Consider the following 20,789-nt stretch of genomic DNA (forward strand, 5'->3'; position numbering starts at 1 on the left):
GGCACAGTGCTGCTTCAGGGTATTCATGGTATGTTATAATTTTCATCTACAAATTTTCATCTACATACATATTTTCTTTTTCCTCACGATTCAATTGATCTATTTAATACAAGGATATGTTTCATTTCTACAAATTCGTGAATATTTTTAGTTTGTCTTCTATTACTAATGTCTGACTTCACCCATTATAGTCAGAGAAATTACACTGAGCAGTAGGATTTCTATCATTTAATCCATCGCATTAAGACTTAAGAAGAAGGTAGATTTTGCTGCTGTGGGGTAGTGTTCCTTATGAGTTCACAGGCTGACTGTGCACTTAAGGCCTCTGTTCCTGCTTATGTTCTGTCTAGTTGGATCCTTTATTCAAGGTCTTCACCAAAGGTGTCACCTGTTGCTAAGCTACTTCTCCCATCAAGTCTCTAGATTTTTGCTTCATTCAGTTTTAGTGGTCCATTATTAGGTACATGAAAGTTTTTAATTATTATATCTTATCATATTAGTTTTTAATGCAATGTATTTGTCTCTTCTAATTTTTTTTATTTAAAGTCTATTTTGTCTGACATTTGCAAAACCACCTCTACTCTCTTTTGCATGGACTATTATTTCCATCCTTTAACTTGGAATCTCAAGATATTCTCTTGTAGACATTATACAGCTGCATCACATCGTTAAATCCATTTCACCAATCTCTGCCATTTGGCTGGACAGCTAAACTCTAGTTTTTCACTACTGCAAATTAAATCTAGAGCCTGCTAAGTAGTGCTCCACCACTGAGATTATCAATCAGCTCATTTGTATTTTATTTTCAAACAGGACTTTACTAAGTAGACTTGAATTCACTCTGTAAGTTCATTCTGCCAAGTAGCTTGGATCATAGGTCTACACCACCAGTATTCTACACTGTTGTATACTACTCAGATATCTCAATGTAGTTATTTATAACAGGTACTGCACTGGTTACTTTTCTTGTTATGACCTGACAAGAAGCCATTTAAATGAGGAAGGTTTTATTCTGGCTCATGGTTTGAGGGACTACAGACCATCGTGGTGGGGAAAGCATGGAGACAGGCAGCTCCATGGCTGCAGGAATGTGTAGCTAGGTCTCTTAACCTCACATCTTGGCAGACAAGAAGCAGAGGGTGCACAAGTGTCAGTAGAGTCAGAGATCTTTGAGGCTCATCCCTAGTGAACCACTTCCTCCAATGAGGCTCTATTTCCTAAAGGTTCCAATACCAAAGCCTGGGGCCAAGTGTTCAAACACACCAGCCTATGGTGGACACTTCACACTCAAACCACAGCAACTATGACACCAGCATTCTTAATTGTTATCAAAAGAAACCTAGTAAACTAAATAAACTGAGTACAAAAGACTGCTACTATAAATTCATAAACCACATGCCTAATCCTTTATAAAAATTCTCCCTGCCACTTTTACAACATTCCTGTGGTTAGGGGTAGGCATTAATTATCCTCATTTTGCATATGAGAAACCTGAAGCTCAGAGAATTAAGAGATTTACCTGAGGTCATAAAATTAGTCAGGAACATCAGAGACTAAACTCATCAAAAGATGACTCTGAGCTTAGGGCGTGGAATTAAGTTAAAAGGGGAAAGTGTCCCCCTACAGCTTTCAAGGTCTTCTTTGTGTTAAGAATGAAACAATAGAAACCATGCACCCAATTCTGCAGAGCACACACATTTCCACTTGTAAGGTGTTATAACTTGACCCTAAACTGCTATCCTGGTATGCTAGCTGCTTTGCTAATAGGGCCAAACCTAAGGGAGCCTTTGCAGTATACAGTAAATTATTTCTGTAAAGAACATTCTAATTCAGAGAAGAAAATATTATCTTCATTAAGCAATGTTCTAGAAGAGGAGGACTTTTACACCTGTTCACCATGCTGTTCACAGATCAATCCCCTGTGACAGCCAAACAATGAAGGGTCAGTAAATATGGACTAACCTGTGTACAATTCAACTGGAATGCAAAGAGCCCCACTCAAACAGCAACATGGAAGTGTCACGAGGCAACACTCATAGTTTTATAGCCACTCATTAGAACTTAGTCACAATCTGAGATCTTGTCCAACCAGTAAGGTATGCCCCAAGTTAGTGATCTTTAAAGAGACAAACTAGTCACCATTGTTACACAGATTTTAAACAGATTGGAATACCCTTTCCTTCCTAATGGCATATACTAAGAATGTGTGAATTTAACTCTTTCACGTAAGTAACAAACAAGCAAGCCACAAACCAAATGACTTACCTTTAAAAATAAATCTATGCATTAAGTCATACACTTGGAGGCAATAATGAATGAGCAATTTCCACCTGGAAGCCAGCAACATCTTCAAAGATAATTGCCTTATTCTGATGACGTTTATGTCACTGGCATGGGGTGAAGAGCTAAGTCACTTGAGTGGGAAAAACTAGGTTTATTCTGTGATTCACTTGGTTTAAAACTCATTTCACATATGACTTCCCTAATTAATGTTCAGTTGAGAACATTTTCTTGTTGTTAAAAGAAAAACAGTACAAAGATATTTTTGAGCAAATGAATATATAAAGCCAAGGGAAAAAAAGTAGATTTTAATGAAGAATGCAGATTATCTATAATAACTATCCTACTACAACATTTTATTCCTGGAGTTTTTCTATATTTCCATTTTGTAGTATAATCCTTTTCCTTGTCTTCTCGAATCATCCGTGTATGGAGTGAAGAAAGTGGCATTGTTATTTAATGGTATTCTAACTTACAGAGTTGATGTAACTCATCCAGGGCCGTAGAAAGAGTGACTCAGTAGCCACAGTAGCAGACTGCTAGGTTTTTTCTGACTCCAAATTTAGGACTCTTTCCACTGTATCAACTATAAATGTGTCACAGATTAGAATTAAAGATAGTATGTACCATGACCATCTCCGCTGTTCATGGGAACAGCTCAAAGTAAAACCTAATATGTATCTGGCACTGCACACGGTACCTTAAAGATCCCAAAGATGGATCATGTCCAGTCCTCCCCTAATGGGCTTCATATCCACGGAGAAACTAAAGCAATGCATATGGAAGGAATCTGAAGAGCAAGCAGTGTCTGTGGAGGAGTTCCTATGGTGCTTAAAAGAAGAGGTTGGCTGGGGGCTTCTTCAAACTGGGTTCTCAGGAGGGTTTAGACAACCGATCCTGGCTAATTCACAGCCTTCAAGACTCAAAAACTACCACCTCATGGCACTCAACTCCCAGGAATAAAGCATCTCGACTGCTGCGACAAATCTGCAAGGCATTATACGATAGAAAACGCATTTTATGCTTTCTGCGACCACTGTTCTGCTCAAGTCTTCAAAAGGTTTCTGATAGAAGCCTACAGAGCTGCACAGACTATTCACAACACATCTCCTTTGGGTATTCCTTATACTGCTTCAGTCAGAAAGTCAAACTAGAAATAAGGTTCATGCACAAAGAGAACAGGAAAGGAAACTTGGAAGCCTTTCCCGAAAGGCATGTGACCTGATAAAGACAAATGAGGTACTTCAGACAGCTGCTTCTACAGGAGGATACATTCCTGAGTTAAATGCTAGGACTGGGCTGGAGAGACGGACCAATGATTAAGAGCATATACTGCTTTTGCAGGGAACCTGAGCTTGGTTTCCAGCACTCTCATTGGATTGCTCACAAGCCCCTATAATTCCAGCTCCAAGGGATCTGACCCCGCTGGCTTCAGTAGGCACCATCATACACATGCACATACCCACAGAGAGACGAAAGCACATGCATGTAACTAAAAATTAATAAAAAATAAATGCTAGGATACAGGAACAATGTTGCACTTCAACTTTTTCTTTCTTGCACTGCCAGAGTTCATACCCAGGACGTCAAGCATACCAGGCAAGCAAGCACCCAATTACTGAGATATAACCCCAGCCCAGCATTTTAACTCTGTACTAACCCAACTGAAATTTCATTTCTAATCCTCAATTCAGCTATTTAATTTAAAAACAAAAACAATAACAAAATACCCCAGACACTTTTATTACGAGAAGTCTTCAGGGAGCTGGAAAGATGGCTTAGCAGTTAGGAGTGCATACTGCTCTCGTATACTGCTCTTGCAGAGGACCCAAGTTTGGCTCCTAGCACCCTTGTCAGACAGCTCACAACCACCTCCAGCTCCAGCTCCAGGGAATCCAAAACCCTCTTCTGGCCTCCACAAGCACCTGCACTCACATGCACATACACACACAGACACAGGTACATACTTTTTTTTTTTTTTTTTTTTTTTTTGGTTTTTCGAGACAGGGTTTCTCTGTGTAGCTTTGCGCCTTTCCTGGAGCTCACTTGGTAGCCCAGGCTGGCCTCGAACTCACAGAGATCCGCCTGCCTCCGCCTCCCGAGTGCTGGGATTAAAGGCGTGCGCCACCAATGCCCGGCTAACAGGTACATACTTTTAAAACTAAAATAAATTTAAGAAAAGAATCCGCCACTCTCAGACCATCAAGAGGGCTCAGCTGATAAAGGTACCTGCCACCAAGCCTGACAACCTGAGTATGAGCTCCACGACATGCATGGTGGAAGGAGATAACTGACTCCCACGTACTGTCCTGACATCCACACATATGCTCTGGCACATATCTGCGCACACACAAAATACAAACACACAGCTAAATAATAAATAATATTTTTAAAAAAGACCTCCAGTGCAATTGCTCACCCCTGTTTTTTAGACGGCGGCCTTACCAACCAGCCAGCCCATCAATTCTTCCCTTCCTCTCCACCATGTTGGCATGGACTCAAAGCCACAGCTGACAGTACGGCCTAACAAGTGCCTTGGCAACGCTGATGCTTCTTTGCTGTGGCATTCCTACTCCCCTAAAACAGACCCAACCTTCAGCCGCCATTTGTTTAGATTTCAGGGTGAGCTGAAATCTGGAACTGGATATTTGACTTCCAGCTCTGCATCCCCTGTATGACTCAATACAACACTAATATTATACTTCACGGTTTGATACAGGCGCTTGTATATTTTTACCAAACTGGCCTCGAACTCACAATCCCCTTGCCTCAGCCTCTGGCATTACAGATATGCATCATTATGCCTTGCTTCTGGGTGACTCTTTAACTCTGACATCTAAGTCACAGCCTAGAACTACAAAGAATTCAAAGTAAAAAAGACTTCCTTTATAACGATCTTTAGACACTGACCCATTGGCCATGTTGAGAACCCTGAAGCCTTGAAACCGAGAAGAATCTATACATTTTTTAGGAGTATTTACCCCACCCCTGTGAGCTAGTGAAACCTCACTCCCAATGGCATCTCCTTTGCCATAATGCTCTTGTAAAGCTCTTGACAGATCCTTCTATCCGAAGTCTAGGCCTTTGTCAGTGTTTCAGGAAAGCTCCGTTCCCATCGCTTTTGCCTTCTGGGGTTAGTTCTTTACATAAACTGGTTGCTTAGCTAAGTCCTTCACATCTCAAGTTCCATCTCACTTTCATTACTTTGGACTTCTATGTTTTAAACAATCTATCAGGATAATCCCCCAAATCACAATTGTAGTCATTCTCCAGTTCTGTCCATGGCTGTCATACAGCTATCCTACCAGGATGGTTAAACTTCTGGAACCAGCACGCAGGAGTCTGATTTACAGAATTCTGCCCTTGTTTTGGGGATTTTAAGATGTTTTCAGTCATTGACAATATCAAACACACCTTCTCTTGTGGAGTCCTGCACAGCTTCTTTACCAGGACACAATAGATAAAGTCCTCAGTTGTGCAACTCACGGTTGGAGTTTTCCTAAAATGCTTAAGAGCCGATGAGTAATCTGCTCAACCCATGTATGCAAGCCTATTTCTGCACTACGCAATACAGTAGCCACCAACTAGAGGCAGCTACTTTAAATGAACTGAAGTTAAAGTTCCAGTCCCCAGCTGCACTGAGAACAGTACAGGTGGTGACCACACTGGATGGCGCTGGAAAGACGACCCCGCGGCACTACAGACAGGTCTACTGGGTAGTGCTGCATTGATGCATCAGATCTGAGAATCACTACTGCCCTGGAAGTGAATTCACATTTTATAATCCCTGCCTTTGACTGGCAGTAGAGCTCGGCTTTACTTTGTACAGGATTCACGCTGCTTCCAGGTACAGGCATTCCATGGACCCGCCTTTCTCTTTTGTGGCATTCTCTCACATTAGACAGCTGTTCTTCTGACTTTGTCTTTGCATTATTCTGAAATCCAACTAGAAAAATCTTGACTACCAACCATATTATATCACACAATTGTAAGTTTAGGAGTTGTCTATCTACCTTATGCCTTATGAATTTTCTTATTTTTTTTATTCCAAAGACCGAATTTTATTATTGCTTATCTGTTTAGTGCATGTATTATAAAGGTCTCCATATTTAAACAATATAAAAGCACTTGTTCACTTTTTATGAGTGATGTAACCTTTGTCACAAGCCACCACCTCTGTGAAAAGTCTCAGTCAAACATACGTCCAATTTTCCAGCATTCTGCTTCCTCCTTAGTTCTCGCCAGTCAGAGGACACACAGCCTCTGGCTTCATGACAGTTCTTGTCATTGTGACACTCTCCATAACATTTTTTTGCTAGAAGCATCTTTTTCAATTGTCTAAGATCCCAGTTTTTTTCTGTCATTTCATGGTGTGGGGGGGTTCACTTAGCCATTTTGAATTAGAAACATCAATAAAAAATTTTTTTCTGGACAGTAAAAACCAAGTCTTAAAAAACACATCTCTAGGGAAACCTTAAATTAGAGTTAGAAACCACAGTAAGCCATGACTCTGTTCAAACATCCCAGGGAACAGCTGACCATGGGCAGGATCAAATAACTGCCCATACATTCCACACAAAAAAATAACCACAATGTTCTCTTTTATACAGATAACAGATGATAACTTAACCCATATGACTCCTACAACTTTATAAGAAACAATCAGTGCCATCATGTCATCCAGTTTATAAGAAACTTGAGGTCATATTACTATAGAATCTTGTGATAAAGGCTTCTGATGGTATAGAGAATATTCACTACACAAGGATATACCATGATGTCAATCATATTACTCAAATCGATGACTTCAGTGACATGAGTAACTTCAAGACAAACAAGTCAGCCACCTGGTAGGAAAGGGCTGAGCAAATAACAAATAAACCTTCACAGAATAACAAAGCATTTAAAGTAATCCCTAGCTTAGCTTGGAATTTCAGACCCATGATGTTGTAAATGACCTACAATATCAAATGACCTTCAAAGTGGGGTTTGAGTATTATAAAGGTATAACAGAATTCTAATGATGAACCATAATTTAAAATACACAAACAGCTCCATCATCTATAAGAGTTCTTCCTGTTAATAGCATGACTCCATCCAAACAAAACCAAACAAAAAATATACCATACAATTTTGTTCCCCAAAAAACTGAATATTTACATTAAATTTACAGTGTTCTAACTGTTCCAACTAGAATAAACTTGCTAAGATATTAAAGAACTATCTAACATAAGGTTTTGAATTGTTCTTTGACATCCCGAAGATACAGGTAAATCACAAGAGTTAGGATTTTAATTATGTATTCACCTCCAAAGCTATGGGACAGTCCAGGCTTAAAAATGGACAAATTGGTCACTGTTGAAAAAGCAAGTCACACACATTCTTTTTGGCCAAAGGAGGATAACTTGAAGCTATAATATACACATGAACAGTGAAGCATCAGGATGCTGTTCTACATCCACTGAACACCATTTCTGTGGGTTCCCCAAATTATGACGCAAAGTTTATTTAAAAAATAGTTCATATTTCCTTAATGGATACATTCAAGAAAGGCGGCTGATGTTGACTAGGAGAAATGGGTTCTACAAAGTTACATAACCTCATTTGTAAAAATTCACTAAACTGCTTCATAATCTATATACTTTTCTATATGTATGTTACATTTCAATAGAAGTTTATTAAGTAAAAACATTGCATATGTAATTTTTCTACTTTCAAATTTGGTTACTAGACTGAGATTAGAATGGGGGATACACATTCTACTCATTGTTTTCAGTGTTTAGCACATAATAGTGGCTCACTACACAGGTAGATAGACATAGACCAGTAACCAATGATAATAAATCAATGGTTCCATTCTTTCATGCCACCTCACAGGACTGTTCTTACAGTACATATTATATACAATGAGTTATTTTTTTAATGCTGGACCCTCCATCAGTGGGCAATAGAGAGCATTTGTGTATATGTGTGAGGAAAAGAAAGAAGTCAAGATATGTGCACTAGTAACTAACAAAACATGCATCATATGCATGGTGAGGGCAATACATGTGACAGGTAAGGAGAGCTATTCCAAACACAATGAGCCAGAAAAAGCATAACTGAGTCAGTAGCAAATGAGCATGGTGAACATCTTAGTAATTTAAAGGACTGGAATACCATTTATGAAAGCTTAACACCAGGTCAGGTTTGAGATGGGGGGCATTTTCACAAACTTAACAAGCTCTTACAGTACAGATGAGCCCACCAAGACCATGAGAGTTCAAGCAAATTGCTCACAAACATCACACAGCTAGTAAATATACCCAAATAAACCTAGAGAGCCGCTTAAGCTGCAGAAGCCTTCAATCCTATGCTTCTGCCACCAGACAACGTACTGTCTCCACTTTGGCAATAGGCATAAATATCTGCTTGTATTCTTGTTTTGGAATTACTAGGAAAAACAAAAATCTTTCACATACTCTTAGGCCTTTGGTCATTTACTTGAGTATTTCTGAGTCAGGAACTCTTCCTCAAAGATCATAAGGAAGTCCTGTTTTCAAAAGACTGCATGAAGTAATATTCTTAGCCGATTCTTTTAATTTAGTTTCATTTTCAGATTAAACTACCAGGAGTGTCCAACCTTTGACATGATGGCATTTACAAACTTTATGCTCTGGAACCACACAATTGAGTCACACATACAAAAATCAAACAAAAAAATAAATTATGTTTAAGTAAGTTTGCAATTTTCTGTTGGATCACACTCACAGATCTCCTTGGGCACATGTGACTTCATGGTCTGGACATACCTGAAATTGACCTAGAACTCATAGTCGCCAGTTATGATTTGAGTCTGCACTGTCCCCATAGGCTAATGTTTTGTATGTTTGGTCTCAAGCTTGTGGTACTATTTTGAAGGTTGTTGAGATGTGACATAGGATCTGACTATGGTAAAGTAGTCATTAGGAGTGAGATCTTCAAAGTTAAATTCTTCTCTGGTGTCTTAGTGAAGGCTCCATTGCTGCGAAAAGAAACCATGACCACATCAACTCTTATTAAGGAAAATGTTTAATTGGGGCTGGCTTACAGTTGAGAGGTTTAGTCCATCATAATCATGGCGGCATGCAGGCAGACATTATGGAGAGGTAGCTGAATGTTCCTCATCTTGATCCACAAGCAGCAGGAAGATACGGTCATACTAGGCCTGGCTTGAGCATTTCAGACCTCAAAGCTCACCCCCATTTCCTTCAATGAGGCCCCACCTCCTAATAGTGCCACTCCCTATGACCAAGCATTCAAACACAGGAGTCTATGGAGGCCATTCCTATTCAAACCACCACACCTGGTTCTGGCTACTGTCTCTGTTCCTGGTCTACCCTTATGTGAGGAGCCTCCTCCACCCACTCCACTTGTCATGAACCAATCTGCTCCAGTCATTACTTCCCTGCCACAGTGTAATGAAACCACAGTGAAACTGAGCCAAAGTGAATCCTTCATCCCTTCAATGGTTTCTGTCAGGTAATGTTGTCACAACAATGCCAAAGTAACTAATGCAGTACAGATTCTTCCATTCTACTCAATTTCTTACTCTCTAATCCCCAATCTTTCTCTCAGAGGATTATAAATTTATCAGTTATTCCTTTTTTCCCTTTTCATTTTTGAATTATAATGGTCCTATCTTTGTCAAAGCACTTAGCACAGTCAAATGTATGACATTTACGGAATACCATCTGTGTACATGTCCACAGCCTCAGTATTGCGGACAAAACAAAAATCATGGCCTGGAAGACAGCTCAGTCACAAAGGATTTTGGAACTGATCCTCAACACCCATGTAAAATTCAGGTGAGGCAGCAGAGTGTGCCCGTAAGCCAGCACTGGGGATTCCTCAGGCTGAGCAACACGTCTAACCAAAATGGTGAGCTTTAGGCTCAGTAAGAGACATTGTTTTCAAAAATAATGTATGGGGGTTGAAGACATGGCTCAGCGGTTAAGAGCACTGGCTACTCTTCCAAAGAACCCTGGTTCAATTCCCAGCATCCACGTGGTACCTCACAACTGTCTGTAACTCCAAGATCTGACATCCTCACACAGACATACATACAGGCAAAACACCAATGCATATAAAATAAAAATAAACAAAAAAAAATAATGCATGTAAAGAGTGACAGATTAAGATACTCGAAACATATGCACCCACAACAAGCATACCCATGCACATGCAAACACACCGACCCTTGTTTTTGTGTCTCTTATATCCTAACGTAGGCTATAAATAAAAACAGTATTAAGTCAGCAATTATGAAAATTAAGGACTTAAGCTTTGTTGTCAACTGAAACACAGTACATTAGAACAAGCCTGAGTTAAAGATAATTCTTATAGTTTTGGTTTTAGGAACTGCATAATGGTGGAGGCATTAATGAAACTAGAGAACACTGCTGGGTAAAAACACTAGAGGGACAAAAGCAGTTCTTTCTTTGCTACCACATGCTTCACTCAAGAACAGAAGTCAAGCAGGTCATCAGACACTTAATCCTGAAGCTCCACAGAAATGCTGAGCTGGAGGCTGAGGTCTGGGAGTTATACATACCATAGATAGTACTTTAAGCCATGGGCCAAAAGCAGTGAAGAATGGTTTCTTGACTGTTTACAAGGCAGTAACTACTGGGTATAAACACGAGGACTGGATACTGTTATTTTTTGTAAATAGGCTTCATATGATAGGACAGTCTTGGGTTCACAGCAAAACTGAGAGGTACAGAGCCCTCTCATTTACCCACTACCCCACAATGCACACCTACTCCATTACCAACATCCTCAGAGGTGTACGTTTCCTTACTATTGATGAACCTATTCTGACATACATGGAGCACTCAGACTTGCTTTGTATTTATTACTATGTGTGTGTGACAGTGTGCTTATGTGGGCACACTCATTCCAAGGAGTGCATGTGGAGGTAGAGAACCACTCTAGAGAGCTGGTTCTTTCCTTCCACCGTGGGTTCCAGGAATTGAATTCAGGTCATCAGATTTGTGCAGCAAACACCCACTGAGCCATTTCACTGGCACCCAAATGACTATTTTTAACCAACAATTTCACAAAGACCATTGACCTAGTCAACTCTAGTTTTTGCCCACTAGACTCTACAGCCAAAGATGTGCCTAAACTTCAGATTCTTCTGCCTTTACCTCCCAAGTGCTAGAATTGCTGGTATATGTCACGATACTGTTCATGTGGTACTGGAGACCAAACCTAGGACTTTGTGCTGGGCAAGTACTCTACAAACTGTGCCATATCTCCAGCCTCTCTCGGGGATATCTTTAAAGAAACCATAATAAGCCAATAATAGATAAACTATTATTGGTGAAACTATTAAGGGTGGATGAGTAATTAAGGAGTCTTGTGCCTTCAAGTTGCTAGACAAGCAAGAGAGGGTGAACTTAAGGTACAAAATGAGGGCTGGCCTTAGGGAATGTCTTACTTAACTTTAACTGACTGTTACTTGGCATATCTTCAGTTGAGGAATTATTACCCAGCTCAGACTGGCCTGTGAAGATGTCTGTTGGGGGTTGACTTGATTGTTAATAGATACAGGAGAGCCTAGTCTACTATGAGTGGTCCCAGTCCCTGGGCAAGTAGTCCTGTGTTGTAGAAGAAAGCTAGCTAAGCATGAGTGTGTGAGCAAGCCAGAAAGCAGCATTCCTCCATGGTTTCTGCTTAAGGACATGCCCTGACTTGTCTCAATGGGTAAAAACACTAGAGAGGACAAAAGCAGTTCTTTCTTTGCTACCACATGCTTCACTCAAGGACAGAGGTCAAGCAGGTCATTAGACACTTAATCCTGAAGCTCCACAGAAAGGCTGAGCTGGAGGCTGAGGTCCAGGAGTTCTATGTACCATAGATAGTACTTTAAGCCATGGGCCAAAGGCAGTGAAGAATGGTTTCTTGACTGTTTACAAGGCGGTAACTACTGGGTAATAAACCTGAAAACCAAATAAATCCTTTTCTCCCTAAATAGCTTTTTGTTGTTGTTTTTCAAGACAGGATTTCTCTGTGTAGTTCTGGCTGTCCTGAAACTTCCTCTATTGATCAGGTTGGCCTCAAACTCACAGTGATCCATCTGCCTCTGTGTCCTGAGTGCTGGGATTAAAAGCATGCACTATTATTACCTGCCCACTAAATTGCTTTTGGTCAGAGAATTTTATCACAGCAACAGAAACCAAAGTAGAACAGGGAGAGACAGGCATTTCATCTTTGCAATAAGAAAGTACAATATGTAGATAGGGACAGGCACGGGTAGTTTGTTAGACGTAGTGATAGAAAAGTACGAAGCTGGACCTGAGCAGGGTTTAAAGTCTGTCAAGGGTGTGCCACAGGAGAAAGAAGGGCAAGGGGGCAGTTATAGCCTGACTCACAGATTGGTATGGACACGTGAGAATACAAAGTACAGTGAAAAGGAAGGGTTAACAGATAAAAATAGCCAGTGAGATCAACAACAACAAAAATGTGTGTGAGGGAAAAGGAAGCATGTAAATAAATGCTAGTCAACTTTTTTTTTTTTTTTTTAAAGTTTCTGGATAAGCCAGCTATGTTAGGGCATGCTTTTAATCCCAGCACTTGGGAGACAGGCAGGTGGATCTCTCTGAGTTTATGGCTAGCCTGGTCTACGTAATGAGTTCCAGAACACAGAAAGACCCTGCCTCATAAAACAAAACAAAACAAAACTTTGTGAGTAGAAGTGTTACCAGCCACGGTAAAGGTTAGAGTCTGACCCTGGAAGTAGACTTCTGAGGAGTGGAGTCTAAAGCTGAGGTCAGATGCTGGAAGGATTACCCAGGGGTACACAGTGATTAAGCGATACTAAGTATGATGAGAAGGACTGTGCCATGGAGTAAGCCAGGCACCAGTGAAGAGCTGCAAGGAGGATGGTCACCTGGAGGGACACTAGTCCGACAGTATGTGGTTTTCTAAAGCTAGACTTTTCCTTCCTGAGGAGGAACTGACTAAGGCAGCAAAAGGGAGAAAGGTGAAGATGGGGGGCAAGAAAAATGTCTTCATTTGTGAGGGAAGGGCAGGAGGGGTAAGAGATTTAAGAAATGCTTATTCCAGCACCATCTCTGCTGATTGATACTGAACTATACATCACGGAAGGCAAAGAGGAAGGGCTACGGGAGGGCTCTGCAAGGTTGGAGGACCACATGCGCATAGGATGTGTACCAAAATCAACGGAAATGTCCTGATTTCCCAGTGGTTAATGCAGAGCCAGCAAAAACAACAACCACACACAAGCCCAGGGCCTTCTGATTACAGCAGAGTTCAAAGTAAAGCACACAGAGAACTCATTCTGAGAAATCAACACCGACTCCTCCCCAGCACCTGCCTGGGGGCCCCATCAAATTCACCAGGCCTCATCTTTTCAAATCCCCGCCATCTCTCTCCCTCATAGTGAAAGATTAAAGCTCCTGCATGTGAACTTCTGGGAAACAAAGCACATGGTTCAGACACCTCTGCTCTGAGGGTCATCTCGGGGTCACACTGCTTCTAGTGCAAACAAAACCACAAAAGAAAAGTTGGTCATGGTGGCACAGGTCTGTAATTCAGGTTACAAAGCAGGCTGAGGCAGAAAGAGCCAGAGTTCACAGCTTATATATCGCTGGACAGATACATCTGTGAGACTGTCTGAAAATTTAAAAAAACAGCTGAGGAGGTAAGAATCCCCAGTACTGAAGGGGAAGCCCCACATTCAAAAAAGAGCTTTCAAATGACTTGTCCTCTGAGTCTCATCATACAGCTCTAATTAATGGACAGCCACATGCTAATTATGGAACTTTGGGAACACCATTCACTCCCCTAAGCCCTAATTTCCCAGTATGTAAAATGGAATAATTATAGCATTTATCCCAGGGTCATTCTGAAGATTAGATAATGTGTACCAAGATGGCATAACATGTAACACACTGAAGTAGATAACTACCAGCCATTAATACAAGTATATTTCAAAATTACTCAGACAGTAGAGCTACAGACTTCTATTTTTCATCTCCAAGATGACAATCAGTTTCCAAAAGTGAGTATGTTCCACAATAAATCAGTTCACTGGACACTTTATAAACCAAACAGTTCCAAGAAAGTTTTAATCACACAATTACCTTTTCAAGTTGTAAAACAGCCCAGTGCTTTTTGGGTTTTGCTTGTTTCACAGCGTACTATTGTACACCTCTGGATGGTCTGGTACTCACTACATAGTCCAGCCTAGTCTAGAGTTCAAGCAATCCTCCTGCCTCAATGAAGCCAAAAGTGCTCATCTCAGTGCTAGACAAACTTAGACTTTGTCCCCACAACAAAATCAAGTACAGTGCATAATATTTCCAAAGCAACTTGACCATAAAATGGCACTGGAGATCTAAAAATATACACTTTGGGAAATGCTAACAAAAAGAATGCTGATTATAAGTATGAAACAAAAAGCAGTTTCTAGAGAACGGCATATGCTCTTCCCATTTCATTACATTAGTTACAGTTACTCACCCAACAGATTTTAATGGCCTTCCTTTACTCTTCAAACTCAAGACTTTAATACCTCTGTAGACTTTACCTTCATAGATAATACAGTCACAGGTGCTGAGAAATGTGAAAGACTATTTGATTAATTTCTGTCACTTCTCCCAGGAAATTTTAAGTTTCAGTTAAATATATATATAAAGTTGTGTGTGTGTGTGTGTGTGTGTGTGTGTGTGTGTATTTCCACAGCATCTAGCACAATGTTTGATACAAGACACTAAGAGTGGTCTCATTATGTAGTTCAGGCTGGCCTTAAACTCACAGGCCTCTTGTCTCAGCCCCCAGAGTGCTGGGATAATAGGCACATACCACTACTCCTAGCTTCAGGTTTTTGTTTGTTTGTTTGTTTATTTATACACACAGCAAATAACTGTGAAGAACTCAATGTTTATTAATAGGAAACTGGTTAAATAAGGTACTCTATATTTGTATTATACAATGTCTTATAATGATTAAAAACCATAAACTTGGCTGAGTGTGGTAGCCCAGGCCTGTGACCCCAGCAACTGGGGAGCTGAGGCAGAACTATGTATATTACACAGTGAGTTCTAGCTAGTATACAGACTGTCCTGAAAGAACATTTAAAAAAAAGGGGGGGGGGTGTATTTTATTACACGCATGCTGTATCATACAGAGATCTACAAACATACATGTGACTGTAACAATGACCACACCTGACCCCAGAAAAGTAATCTGTATACTCTATAAATTGTTACGATGATTTTTAAAAGCATGTCCTTCTTTTCTACCTCATTTTCTGAGGCTTGGAGCAACTTCGAATCTACACAGATTATCATATAATTACGCTTGGCTCATACTTGTATCTCTCTCTGTCTCTTTCCTTTCTTTCTTTGGTTTTTTGAGACAGGGTCTCTCTACATATCCCTGGCTGTCCTGGAACTCAGTATGTAGACCAGGCTGGCCTCAAACTCAGAGATCCCACTGCCTCTGCCACACACAAGTGCTGGGATTAAAGGCCTGTTACCACTACGCCCAGTGGCATTAACAATCCTTCACAACCACTTCCTACCATCATTTCAGAAAGACATGGTGTCTAGTTTGCACAGCTATGCTTATGAGTTCCATTCATTCATTGATCAACATTCATTCCATTCTCTTAATTAAAAGAGAAAAAAAAAAACCTACGCAGCCCTTTGTGCTCTGTAATGAACTCTGGAACTCTCCACTCATCCATTCCCTGTCTTCTCATACATCACAGCACCCTCTAGGAAAGCCAGCGTCCTTTAGGAAAGCCACCATGCTTGATTTGTATCTCTATTTCTTAAGAACAACTTTTTTGATGACCCACACAACCATCCTGACAGTAATGTTAAGAGCAGACATAGTACTAGCCCCGCATTATAGTGTAAAAACGACAGAACTAATGTGAGGTCTCTCTTCTGCTAAACCAGTTGCATGAACTTCTGGGGAGAAGAAGAAACAACAGGCCAATGAAACAATTCTTCCTGGGTCAAGCTCAGTGAACCAGTGAGTTCAATTTTAATTATCATCTCACAAAAACATGGGTTATTTACAAGAGCAAGGACAACTGGTGTGTGGCTATCCCACAAAGAATATGTCTCTCAGCATCCATCGGCCAACCATGGATACCTTACATACACTCAGGTAGAGGTGATGCCTCCTAAGTCCCTCCCCACTCCATGACAGACCATTAATGGGCCCAATCCCGTGCATGTGTCTCACAGGTAATCACCGGTGCCAAGGTTCAGGAGGTCACTGGCCAGGTCGCTCCCAGAAGATGACGTTCCACATTACCAGTATTATTTTCATTACACACCATCTCCTCTCCAGTAAAGGAAGGGAAGATATCCAGACAGAATCAACAATGCAACGAATCTCAATTTAATGAGATTTAAATCTCTTTTGCTCACTGCCTTTTTCAAACCTGTAATTGGCCTGATGGCATGGCTGATCAGTGACCATAAAAAACGGCCTCAGAAAATGGGAGGTCACAAAGCCTGGTTCGTACCACTTTACTGTTAGATAATCCTCATATTAAGCTGAAAGGTCTTTGGAAGACTTGAGCAAGCTCCTTTCCTGTTCTACAATATATTCAAATATGAGAGCAGACACTTTATCTAGAAACACATCCTAATAAAACGTCTAGCATGGCTAGGCATGGTAGTACACACCTCAGGAGACTGAGGTAGGAGGATCGCTGCAAGTTCAAGTCCAGCCTGACTGTCTCAAAAGGTTAAAAACAAGTGGAGGCAGTGTGGGAGTAGGGGGAAGGTTCCCTAACACTCCATTTCGTCTGACCAGTCTTGAATTTAAAAACTGTTTAACCTGGGGTCCCAGTTTTCTTCCTCTCGGGAAAGAACTAATTAGTGTATCTCACAATTCTATTTAAGTCAGGTCTAGTCTTCCTTTCAAAGCTCTCTACAGATTTTAAGATGCTACAGGGACAGTGGGAGGAAATTATACTCTACTACCCCCACTGCTGTTTGGGCCAAATTGTGGACTGATCCGCTTTTCTTTACCAACTTCTATTCCCTCAGTTCTTCTAGAACACAGGGAAAGCGGGTGGCAGGTTTATGGACCCAGTGCCTGCTAACCAGCATGTGCTCTGAAGGCCTAACCTGAAATACCCTTCTTTACTCTTCTTCGCTGAACTGCCTGCCTTTCCCCTTAGCAACTTCTACTGAAATCTGTCATTACAGATCCATCTGCTTAATTACTGTCCATATCACTCAGAAAACTACAAGCTCCATAAAGATAGAATCAATGTTTCTGAGCACTGACCACCCTCCCCATGGGTACAGAGCCCTGCACATGAAAGGTGTTTATTAAACATGTGACAACCAAAGAAAGGGGGAAAGAGAGTATAAGTTACTATAAATGGATTGCTTTCTTAACATTTTAAAATTAATCACCTGCTGACCACCTATGTCCCAGACTTACTCCTTTGTTAGCTTCAAAACAATACTACCAGATTTCTCATTTGAGGCTAACGTCACAGAAATTATTAAATTACTTCAAGAAACAAACTGAGGAAATTACATCAACTCTTGTTTATGTAAATATTAACTTTATCTCATGTAAAGCTGGCCTCCAGGATGACTAAAGCCGATTATCTGTTCTCCATACTGTTATGGGGAAGGGGATATCTATCCACAGAAAATCACTAGTCATGCATACCTCGTTACCTCAAGTCTGAATTTTCTTCCAGTTTACACAAATTCTGCTAAATTAGATAACTGTATAAACAGCAAGCAACCATTTTTACAGAAGCCAAACAGTTTGCTCTTACAACCTCAACAAAACTTGAAATAACATTTTCTTGGTGAGGACAGTGATGCTAAGATCGTACTCCCTATAAACCTATGGGCTTGGAGTTTTCGAAAAAACAGTCGCTGCGCAGACATAGAGAAGAACTGCAAAGAGACACTCATGTAATAATCTTCAGTTTCCTGCTGCAGGGGCGTAATCCAGATGGGAGCATCCAAGGGCTCCACTGCCCCATCGGTACCTTAGGTTGGATGAAGGCTGCCCTGTCCAATCTTGGCGCCACTAGTGAAATGTGCTGACCATAGGATGTATTCACGGAACCCAGCCAAGTCAAAGGAAGGGCGTGGGAAAAATATTTTAGACCGGGTTGCAATGCAGCCAAGACTAACTGGGCTGCAATCCACGCTCACCCTGGCCAACTTCTCTCGTTTCCTCTCTCCCCTTCCAATCACTTTTTCCTGGAATCGCAGCAGTCAGTACAACAGGCAGAAGCCTACCTTGGTCTGCACACTCTTATCGAACTTGTCATTTTTGAAGGTGAACGTATTCTGGTGCTTCTGAGGCCTGGACCGAGCCACGTTGCCTTTCTGGGAACTCATCACAAACTCACAAGCACCTTAAGTCGGTGCAGCAGCCTTAAAGTTACAGGGAAGCGGAAAGAAACTCCCGCCCCAGGTTGAGACTCTCCACAGTGACCCGGAAGAAGTTCTTCAACTCTTTCCGTCCCATCCCCACCCCACCCCACCCCCCTAGCCCCCGGGTCGGCCCCACGTGACTCATCCCGGAGGTCACGCTCCGCGGCGCGGCGCGGCGCCTCTCCGACCACCCCTTTCGCGGAAAGCCACCCTCAAGACCTAGGGAGCAAGTCCGGCTTTCTTCGAATCTAGAATTCCCCCATTGGCCCGAACGCGGCTGTCCATCACAGCGGAGGGGCGGGGACCCGCCGTTCCTATTGGCTCTTCTTTTCCGCAGTCCCCGCCTCCTGCCGAACGCTCCCAGCCTGTCGGCGGCTCGGTAGCGTAGCGACTCGGCTGCGCGGTTTGTGATTGGTGGAAGGCGGGCGAGGCCGGTACCCTGCCCGCCTGCAGCCCGGAGCCCGGGTCAGCCTCGGCGCCCTCCTTCTAGTCCGTGACCAGCTCCAGCCGGGCCGCGCGCGCCGCTCGCGCCGTCGTCCCCCGCCCCCCTTCTCCCCGCGTCCTTCCCGGCTCGCGGCCGCGCGCTCCGCCGCCTGGCGGGCTCAGAGGAGGCGCCGAGGGAGGCGGGCTGCGGAGAAGCCACCGGCGGCCCTTGCGCTGCGCGGACGGCGACCACGGCCGCGCGGGACCCCAGGCCGGAGAGCCCCGGCGGCGGCCGCCCCTCGCGCCGGGGCCGTTAGTCAGCAGAACGCGAACGCGCGTGGCGGGCCCACCCCCCCACGAAGCGCGCCCGGCCACCGCAGCGCTCGTTCGCGTCCTCGCCGGGCCGGGCCGGGCCGGGCCGGGCTTGGCCGGGCTTGGCCGGGCCGCGCGCGCAGAGTCGGCGGGCGGCGCCCCGCGGAGGACAGCGCGTCGGCGGCCGCGGCCGCCCAGCTGCAGGTGCGTGGGGCCCGGGTTTGCTGGGCCACCGGGGGGGAGTCGCCGCTCTGCGCCGGGGATCAGGCCGGGAGGCTTCGGAGACCCGGGGCTGCCGAGCGGAGACCGGCGCATCCCGGGCCTCCTCTCCCGCAGGGAGGACCGCAAGATGGGGTCGGGCGCAGATCCCCTCCCTGGATCTGGGCCACTCGGGGGCCCTTAGCGCTCGGCTCGGTGGGTGTCCGGGGCCAGGCAGCCTCGATTTCAAATGGAGTCTGTCGGGAGCTGGAGCGGTGTATCCCGCGACAGGCGGAGCGGGAGCTGCTTTCGATGGCTTGAACTTCTATCCTCCGTGGTTGGGAACTCGAGGAGGTTGGGTTTTGAATTGAAACTTGGAGAGGTCCTGTTGGAAATTGTGTTAAATACTGAACCTAAAAAGTTGTGTCAAATTAGACCGTAGTGTGTGGAGGACGTCCGGAGAGTTTAACCTCGGCTTCTTGTTTTAAAAAAACGAAAAACGTTCAGAGCCTTAGTCGAGGTGAGATTTCTGTCAAAAGCAGAACATTGCGTTCCATCAACGGTGCTCTGATTTAAGGGAATATGAAGCCGATTCAGTAAGAATAACGGGGTGCGGAAAGGGTGACCTTTAAATTTTGCCTAGGAGTTGATGAAAGGTATTCTTTATGCAGTATGTAGTGCTTGATCCCTAAGATAATTCATTTACATTTTCAAGCCTTCAGTGTGTAAAAAGAATTTTGGACATCTTGGGCCAGCATTTGAAACTACCTACTGAGTCTTGAGTAGAACATCGGGTGCGGTTTGTGGTGACATTCATTTGCTTACTTGAACGGGGATTTTCGATTAATGAACATTTATTTTGAGGAGAATTTGTGTCCATACATTTGGCGCATGAATTCAGCTGGGTAACATACCTCCTCGTAGCCAATGCAGTATTTTGAACATCACCACTATTGTCGGTGTCCATGCTTGTTACTGAATTTTCTTCTGGGAGAAGGGCATTACAAAAGGAAAACGGAGAAGGCAGTCGTGTTGGAAGTTGAAAATGGACAAAATCTCTCTTGTGCCTTCATTACTATTTCAAATCTAGGAGGGAAAAAGTAGCACCCTCACCCATATTTTGACCTCTCTTTTCTCCTAGTCTAGTAT

General features: G+C 42.9%; 2 protein-coding genes across 3 annotated transcripts in view; one reads left to right on the top strand and one right to left on the bottom strand.

Moving 5' to 3' along the window:
* The window catches only part of C1H9orf85 (chromosome 1 C9orf85 homolog), a 57,107-nt gene extending 38,171 nt beyond the window's left edge, over positions 1–18,936 (bottom strand). Inside the window, exon 1 of one of the 2 annotated variants that reach the window (XM_006985405.4) lies at positions 18,570–18,936. In XM_006985405.4, coding sequence (XP_006985467.1) covers positions 18,570–18,671 — 102 coding nt within the window. In that variant the 5' untranslated portion in view covers positions 18,672–18,936. The remainder of the gene's footprint in view (positions 1–18,569) is intronic. The other variant, XM_076561186.1, reaches the window with a different exon arrangement.
* Positions 18,937–19,202: 266 nt separating this feature from the next.
* The window catches only part of Abhd17b (abhydrolase domain containing 17B, depalmitoylase), a 35,664-nt gene continuing 34,077 nt past the window's right edge, over positions 19,203–20,789 (top strand). Inside the window, exon 1 of the mRNA XM_006985404.4 lies at positions 19,203–19,646. The gene's annotated coding sequence lies outside the window, so the exon portion shown is untranslated. The remainder of the gene's footprint in view (positions 19,647–20,789) is intronic.

Source organism: Peromyscus maniculatus, chromosome 1 (genome assembly GCF_049852395.1).
Source record: "Peromyscus maniculatus bairdii isolate BWxNUB_F1_BW_parent chromosome 1, HU_Pman_BW_mat_3.1, whole genome shotgun sequence".
Lineage (NCBI taxonomy): Eukaryota > Metazoa > Chordata > Mammalia > Rodentia > Cricetidae > Peromyscus > Peromyscus maniculatus.